At 38.0% G+C, this 8,818-nt stretch overlaps 1 protein-coding gene and 1 long non-coding RNA gene across 2 annotated transcripts; both read right to left on the bottom strand.

Moving 5' to 3' along the window:
• Positions 1–4,640: 4,640 nt before the first annotated feature.
• Positions 4,641–6,085, bottom strand: LOC112199025. The gene is made up of 2 exons (XM_024340092.1): positions 5,968–6,085; positions 4,641–5,905 (listed from the first exon to the last, which is right to left on the bottom strand). Exons 1-2 carry the CDS (start codon positions 6,083–6,085, stop codon positions 4,641–4,643), a joined length of 1,383 nt encoding a protein of 460 aa, XP_024195860.1.
• A 487-nt stretch (positions 6,086–6,572) lies between these two features.
• On the bottom strand, positions 6,573–8,471 carry LOC112200321. Its single transcript, XR_002936277.2, has 3 exons — positions 8,450–8,471; positions 7,542–7,608; positions 6,573–6,847 (listed from the first exon to the last, which is right to left on the bottom strand). It is a non-coding gene; the product is annotated as an uncharacterized LOC112200321 (long non-coding RNA).
• Positions 8,472–8,818: the final 347 nt, after the last annotated feature.

The raw sequence follows: 8,818 nt of genomic DNA, 5'->3' as shown, positions 1-8,818 counted from the left end.
GAGACAAAACGATTTCATCCCTGAATGAGTTTTCTCTATTAGTGATGGTCTCGATCCTAATTTTTCTAAAGAGCAGGCTTTGCAAAACGAAAGATGGGCTTTAGAAGCAACCAGGGAAGTATCTGGTTGAGCCACGAAGTCACAATTGACTTTAGAAGTAGAAAAAGGAACCAAGGAGGTATTGGTGGCGTCAATACCACTTTTGGGCCGCAGGGGGTAGGCGGCGCCAACCCTACCTTGGATCGAATTTTGGTTCTGACTTCTTTTCGTTTTGAAAAATGGATGTCTGTGTGAAGTCTTTAATATACGGATCATCATATCATGACCTGGGTGTCCCAAACGGTCATGCCAAAGCCTATATGTGTCAGAATCCCATAAGTCATCTCTCATGACACGGTTGGATTCAATAATTCGAATAGTGGTTGCATACAACCCACTAGAGTGACACATAAGTTTCTCTAATACTCGTTTATGTCCATAGTCATTAGAGTTGATGCAAAGGAACTCTTGTCCATTCTCACAATGTATTTCCACATGAAAACCATTGGCTCTTATATCTTTAAAACTCAATAGGGTTCTTCCAGCCCTAGGAGCATATAGAGCTTCGGTGACATTAATACTTGTGCCATTTGGCAACATAAATTGAGCTGGCCCTCGACCATGAATCAATTGCGATGGTCCAGCCATCGTAGTCACATAAGATCGACTAGGCGTCATCCATAGAAATAGTTGCCTATGTCGCAATATAGTATGCGTGGTGCCACTATCAACAAGGCATTACAACTCTCCAGGAAACATACTGAAAAATAATAAAGTTAGGAATTAAAACATATCTATGACATCGAATAATAATACAATACTTTATTAATAAAGATAGCCAATGATTACATCAAAGGTCCCAAAAATTCTAATCCAAAATAAAATCAAACTAAGACACATTATAGTCACTCTATCCATTTGGTAACTCCAATCAAATATGACCAGGAAAGTCGAGAGATGTTGGTGGAGCGAGGCTCTCTTAAGTACTATTAATCTCAATGACTTTCCTAGACATCATATTTCATTGGGTGCACCACATAAGAAAGAGTTTAAGACAATTGTCATTTATTGACTAAGGCATATTGCCATTACAAAAATTCTTAGAAAATAAAATGACTATTCTAATCAAAGTCTGCGGCATCCTTGTGCACTTCATTGTCAGCTTTGAAGTCTTCTATGGTGAGATTGACATCTCCACTATCTTCTTCTTCTTTTGGGTGCATTATAATTCGCCTCATGAACGCTCTTAGTTCCAATAGGCCTTGAATTATAATTCCTCACGAGTATGTTATCATGTTTCTCGGCTACAGATATGAGATTGATAAGCTGATGAAACCTCGTGATCCGTCCAGCATTGACTTCAGTGCGGTATTACTTTGATACCACAATGGCTGAAACGGGGAAGGTGGAGAGAGTTTTCTCAATTAGCTCTTGCTCTATGACAGGTTGCTCTATAGACATTAGGTGAAGAGCTTCTGAATTATATTCAGCAATAGACTTGAAATCAGCAAAGCGCAGATTGTTCCATTGAACCTTCAAGTCAGGGAGGAGGGAATCTTGGACATTGCCAAAGCGCTCTTCTAGTGATACCCATAGCTCTCTTGCATCCTTGATCGACATATACTCCAATCTAAGTGCCTTGTTCATATGGCGTCGCATCCAGATAACTGCTTGAGCATGCTTTGTAGGTGTTCGCACGAACACATGATCCGGGTTAGGTGCTTGGATTATGGGTAATATTCCCTTTGAAGTGAGGTGGTTCTCAACATCGGTTACCCAACTGTGGTAATCCGAGCCTGTTGAGTCAAGCATGGGAAAGTCGAGTCTAGGTTCATTCGACATCCTGAAAATAAGAAGAGAAGATATATTAGTTTCGGAGCTAAACTTCCACGAAAACTAAAATAATAAGATTTCCGAGCTATGCTACCAAGAAAACAATTTCCAAGAATCTCTTTTGGATTAGACCAAACAATAATGTTTTAATATGGTCACAATTTGATGCTTACGGACGCTCTTAGTCCGAGCATTATGAACACTCTTAGTTCATACGAACACTCTTAGTTCATTAAGTGTGAATCCCCACAATTCCGCTTTATTAAATAATCGAACCCATGTTCATATATTGAAAATCCTGCAGAAAATAAAGGAATTTAAAAGACAAGAAAGCAGGAACTTTAATCTTTAAAACTTACTTGTTGAATTCGGAGCAGATTCGCTTCTGAATAGCTCCCACTTCGAATGGTGTACATATCTCAAAACGACTCCAATACGGTTGAAATTTGGAGGTCAGATAGAAGAGGCGGAGACTAACAACTTTGATGAAGGAAGGATTTTGATCTGAGGTCCCTATCAAGACGTTCGGGGAGTGCAAACAGGCTGATCTGCACAGGAACTAGCGTGCTGCTGTGCATCAGGGGCAGCAGGCGTGCGACGATACTGCAGGGGCAGTAGGAGGCTGCAGGAGTAGCGCACGGTATGGCTAGCAAGGGCTAGGAGCTTACGGCAGTTTTTGGTGAAAGAAATTTCGGGTGTTAGGGTTTTTTTTCCTGGCTAGGGCTTGGGTTAGAGTATCGTGCTGATAATGTGTTGTAGAGAATTGAAAAATTGTATTGTATTGTATTCATCTCACCATGAGGTTTATATAGTGTTACATTATGTATACAAAAGGAAATACATAATAGCTATACTAATCAATCGCACATTCAAGTATGTCAATCGCATACATTACGAGTCTGTCAATCGCATACATTAAGCAATACTTATTGCATGAATAGTCATTATCATTTACAACATTTATATATATATATATATATATATATTTTATAGAATGCAAACTTAGTGACCCATGTAGTGAGTTTTACGCCAGTGGCTCTCAGACCAGTTGATCTTAAGGAACTAAGTATAGCAAGGATACCCCAAGGACTTATCAACTCGAGTCACTCAGCTATAAGAACAAATAACCACCGGGGGACCAAACCATTCCTGTTTCCCAATCCTCATATCGTTCGTCACGATCGAGGCCTGTTTACTTTGGGAATAACTTGGCCAAGCTCCTTCATGGAAGATTCCTCATTTTGTAAGGAGTTAAGGTAACCACACAAATGATATTGACTCCGGATTTGTAAAACTCAAGCTTAGACAAACTTTAACAAGGTGTTATTCCCACAAGAGATACAAGTGTGCATGTGAAGAAATCAAAGTGCAAGAGTAAGCAACGGATCTTAGTTCATGCCAAACCCCTAGACTGGCAAGTCTAACATAATCTGGTCACTTTTCATTGTAATAACAAAGAGCATGAAATTATGAGTCAATCGCTTCAATCTAAGTTCAATTTCTTCACACAACCATCATAGGGATTGAACACATGCATGCAATCCCTAAACTGGAAATCAAATACAATGCAACTCAACTAAATTACATGTTTCACACAATAAATATGCAAATGCAAACATTGTTCATATTTTAGGGAGAATTTCAAATTTTTAGCACATCCATAAGAAACTGCAAGTGATTCATAACAAGAATTATCAAGGAGTTTCAATGAACAAATTATCCAACAATTTTCAATAAGCAAGAAGAGCAAAAAGTATTAGTTCAGACAAAGATTGTGAATAAAATGATATCATGCATCATTGCATATTATGAGTGAAAGCTGAACTAAATTCTTAGAGATGAAGTCACACTTGAGTAGCACAAGAGATAGAAAACTTACCTTAGTGTATTCCATAGGCATGAAGATTATACTTCATTCCTCTCATTTGAGTGCAGCAGCTCCTACCAGCAATATGATTTTCTCAATTGGCACTATATCATGGTTCTATGTATGCTTAAAGTCGTTGCCAACAAATATCGGTCAATCTTATCATCAGTGACCATGATGCAAAAAAGATTTCTTTGACAATGTCCATTCTAAACCTGGAATCTCAACAATCAAAGAACAATATCCTTGAAGCATGATATGGTATAGCTGGATCAATATGTATGTTAGAAAGAAACAATGATAATTCTTTCAACCAAACTCCCCCTCAACAAATGCAAACTACAACAAAAGAAAAATGAATGCATGCAAGAATAATTTAATGCAGAGAACAATTCAAATTATTTTTTTCTTTATATATATATAAAAAGACCAAGCAACAATGACCCAAAATATAAAAAACTATGATCGACACAATAGATAAAATTCAAAAATGAGAAAAAACTAAAAGCAAGGATTGAAGTAGTAGTAGTAGTCCCAGAAACAAAAGAAATAAAACCAAAAACACAAATGCAGACACCTACTCTACATGAACAAAGGAAACATGATTTTCCCTATCACAAGTGCAAAGTGTTGAATCTCTGGTACAAGCAAACGTAGGATGATGAGCATCCTTTCTTATCCAGATCTGTTTCATTTTAGGCACATATGACACAGGGATTGCAATTATGTTTGCAATCCGGTTAACTTCTCTCATGTGGTCTTTCAGTTTTGCTTCAAGAAACCGATTTTGCATTCTTCTTTGGGGATATCCAAACTTTGAAAATGTTCTCCTAAGCTTATTACACTTAGGTCTGATGTGACCAGGTATCCCATAATGATGACAAACAGGAGTGAATCTTCTCTAGTTTGAAGAGTTTCCAATTTTAGGAACCATGGTTTCCTTCACAAACTTAATGGACTTGGACTCTTTGGAAGCTATGCAAGAGGAGTATCCCAACCCTTTTTTGTCCCCTTCAGTTTTTCCAATCCCAATCATTTTTGAAACTTTCTCAGAACCTATAGAAAATTTTGAGAACCTCTCTTGTGACTCTTTCAAGGAATGCTCTAAACTCAATTTTTCAGAGGACAGAGAGTTCACAAGACTAACTTGAGCATCTAAGTTTTCTTGTAAAGTCTTGAGACGGTCAACATATATAAGCAGCTTTCTCAATCTCCCAATTTTATGTATGGGATTGCGACTCTCAGCAATCCCATTCTTTTCTTTTTCAGCTAGAATCAATTTTTTGTTCAGTTCTTCATTAATTTTGATCATTTTAGATGAAGCCATGCTTATTGCCTCATACTTATCTGCCATCTGTTCATCCTTATGCTCATCATCGTCAGAATCACTTGAGGAAGTAGAATGAAGAGTAGCAGTCAAGGCAAAGTTTTGTTCGTCATTCTCAGAATCACTCCAAGTAGATTTCATGGCTTTACTTGTGCGAGCTTTATACTTCCTATTCCCACAATCAATAGCAAGATGCCCAAAACCATGACACTCAAAACATTTAGGATTTCTACTAAAAGAATTTTTTCTAGAACTTGATCCTAATGAGTTCTTGACTTCTTGAAAGGAATTTCCAGCCCTAAGAAACTTTTTGTAATGTTTAGAAAGAAGAGCAAAGTCCTTAGAAGTAAACTCTAAGTCATTTTCCTTTTTCTTTTTAACTAGCTTAATCTTCATTTCAAAGGTTTGAAGATTTCCAAGCAGTTCATCTAAGGAATAAGTTTCTAAGTCTTGAACTTCTTCAATGGCAGTTTGTTTGGACAAAACACTTGCTGGCAGGGATCTAAGAAACTTTTTCACAATTCTATGTTCATCAATAGGATCACCAAGGCTCTCACATTCATTTGTCACATTTATTAGCCTAGAGTGGAAGTCATCAATTGATTCATCCTCTCTCATGAACATGTTTTCAAATTCAAGAGTTAGTTTTTGAGCTCTAACTCTCTTATTACCCTCATATGTCATTTGGAGAAGATCCCAAGCCTTCTTTGCAGTCTTGCAAGTCCCAATATGCTTCCCTTCTTTCTTAGAAAGAGCTGTATACAAGCTATGTCGTGCTTTAACATCATTGTTATAATCACACACCTCACTTGCTGACCACTCACCCCTTGGCTTGAGTTCTGTTACAATGGCAGAACTCTCAGTAGCCTTCGACTCAATTTTCTTTGTGGGAAGTTCCCACCCGGTTTCAACAATATTCCAGATGTGCTCATCCTCATGGTTTTCCACTGAGCATAGTCTTCCCCATTAAAATAGGGTGGACAATTAATAGACCCCGAACGCCCTCTATCATTATCCATTCTAGGCTACCCACGGATCTCACTAGAAAGACTAGTGACTTGCTCTGATGCCAAATGAAAGTACTAGAATGGCCTAGAGGGGGGGAAGGGGGGTGAATAGGCAAGTCACTCCTAAATGCGCTCAATTTTCTGAAGATTTCTGAGGGATTGAAAAAGGCTTGCTATCCCTAACCAATGAGAACACAATAAATGAAATTAACATGTGCACAAAGAACAAGAACAGAGAACAAAAACACAAAGATTGTTTACGCAGTAAAACCCTCAACGTGAGGTAAACAACTGCGGGGCCTTATGTGGCGACCCGAATGGGTATACCACAGCGCCGTAATATTAAGCCAATAGGAGCTCGATACGTAGTAGACGTACCGTGGACCTACCAACTTAATACTACAAGGCCTTTTGAAAACACAATTTTTAGAAAAAGGGAAACCAAGAAAACTTTTAAGAAAGGACTTTAAGTCAACAACCCAACATTTAAATCAACAAGTCTGGAAAAGCAACAAAATAAAGTGGGCAAGTGCACTGTGATGCCTTAGGGCTTACATCATAACCGAAATGAAAGGAGTTCAACAATAACAATAAAACAAGGGGTGAGGCGCGCTCCCAGGTAGGCGGACCTCACAGAGTTCAACATAGAAAGAGAAGCTAGAAAATCGATAGAGTACCAAATGGGAAGAGCTTCAAGCAACAGGAACAGCAACACACGGACTCGGCCAACGACCCACTTCTAATCCAAATCGTCCGGAATGACCTCGTTGTAACCTGAAATGTAGGGGTGAGCATTTCGTCCTCGCTAGCCCAATAGGGGCCGACCCAACCTTAGTTAGGTTTGAAATCTAATAGGTAAAACATAGCTACTAGAATATAGGTTGCGCGCATTTGTAAAATCAAGTAAAACAAATGCAAACAAAAACAATCATAGTTGTTTCGTTTCAGGAAATCATATGCAGCATGCTTCACACAATTTGGAGCTCCGAGATACTTACCTGCCCACTAAACCAAAATAAATCGGTGACCGACCTGGTTCGTCCTGAGTTCGAGAACCAGCCAACTACTATGTAGTCCTTGTGACTACAAGTAGCGAAAGTGTCCATTTCCTGGCTCTGAGTCTCCTATGACTGGTTCACTGTCTGTACTCACCTTTCCTCGACAAACATAGGAGCACAGCCCCCTCCGGAGGTTCACGGTTATCGACACCGTGGGATCCCTAGGAATCTATGCGTCTAGGTCCCATTCACTTTCAGGTCACAAGTATAAACATACGATAGGTACAGTATCTCAACATGCAAGTCTAGCCTCGGTTTTCGCAATCCACAATTATCAGTTCTGAAAACACATGTATCACGAGGCATCGACTAATGAACAACCAAAAACATACTTGCAGGCAGCATAATATTATACTAGAGCATTCCACATATAGAAAAGCCTCTAACAAGGAAGGGACAGCTCACCCTACCTGGAATATGCCGGCGTATTCCACACTCTGCTGCTTCCCGCTTAAACTTTCTTAACGATCGTGTTTCCTAAACCATTACTTAGTTGGTAAGTAATTATCCAGGTAAACATCATGATCAACTTTAAAGTAATCGCGCATACTAAATCCTTTTTATTTCAATGAGGCCATCAATAATTTCTTTCAACCTTTACCAATTTGGGAAACTAACTTCTTTCTAAAAAAAAGAAAACGTCCTTATCGCTCCGCTAAACTTTCGCCAATCCGAACGACCAAAGTTGAGTCGATCCTCACATTTTACGAGGTCGGTCAACCATGGTCAACTCTCGGAGTTGACTTTTGACATTTGACTTTGACTTCTGATTTTTGACCAAGTAATCCTTTATTTACCATTATTTATTATTTATTAAAAATAAATAAGTAAATAATTCTTATTTATTAAAAATAAATAAATAAATAATTATAAATAAAATTTTACTTTTACCTTTACCCACTTACTTCTCCTTTTTCACCTTTTTACTTTTACCTCCACACTTTCACTTTTACCTTTTACCTTCTTTTTACCGAATTTACCTCTACTTTCACCTTCTTCACTTTTTACCACTTTACCACAGTAAAACCTCCTTTTTACTCTTTTCTTCATTTTCTTTATTTTCTTTCAAAAATAAAGCCATTTCCTTTTCTTCATCCTTTTCTTTTTCTTTTGGCCAAAATACACAACAACAATTCACCAAAATATTCAACACAAAATTCCAACACTTAGAAAACTAGGCTAATAAAATTCTACTAATTAAATCCTCCTCAAACATCTAATTTTCACAATTTTCCAACAACAACAATAGCTCAACAAAAACCAAATCAACCAAATAAATTCCAAAAATTCTAGGGTTTGTCCAAAACCCATTCCTTACCCTTTCTTCTTCAAAAATCACATCATATTCCTTCTCCTTGGCCTTCTTCACCTACAAATCCGTCCATAATCAACATCTCAACCAAAAACTCGAAAATAAGGTTGAATGGATAGATCCTTACCAAAAATCCTTGCCAAACCCATAGCCTAGCTTGATGGTTCAAGGAGAAATCGGGTTCATGCAAACAAAATCACAAACCCAAATCAAAAACTCGGATTTAGGAAGAAAGATGTATAGATCGAAGGAATAGAGGCTAGATTAGGATGGAAAATACCTTGATTTGAGCTTGGAAAGAAGAAATCACAAAAGCCCCAATTTTAGCTTCGGGTTCTAGGGTTTTTGGGGGATTAAATGGCTAAATTTCATGAT

This window comes from Rosa chinensis, chromosome 4 (assembly GCF_002994745.2).
Source record: "Rosa chinensis cultivar Old Blush chromosome 4, RchiOBHm-V2, whole genome shotgun sequence".
Lineage (NCBI taxonomy): Eukaryota > Viridiplantae > Streptophyta > Magnoliopsida > Rosales > Rosaceae > Rosa > Rosa chinensis.
The sequence above is the reverse complement of the archived record's forward strand: the minus strand, read 5'-3'. Positions and strand labels throughout refer to the sequence as shown.

What these genes read in the sequence shown, in the direction of transcription:
- LOC112199025 (XM_024340092.1), bottom strand. Translation starts at nt 6,085, where the DNA reads ATGGATAATGATAGAGGGCGTTCGGGGTCTATTAATTGTCCACCCTAT. An exon ending in TGGAATATTGTTGAAACCGG is followed by an intron (nt 5,906 to 5,967) that starts GTGGGAACTTCC and finishes CCATTGTAACAG; the next exon opens with AACTCAAGCCAAGGGGTGAG.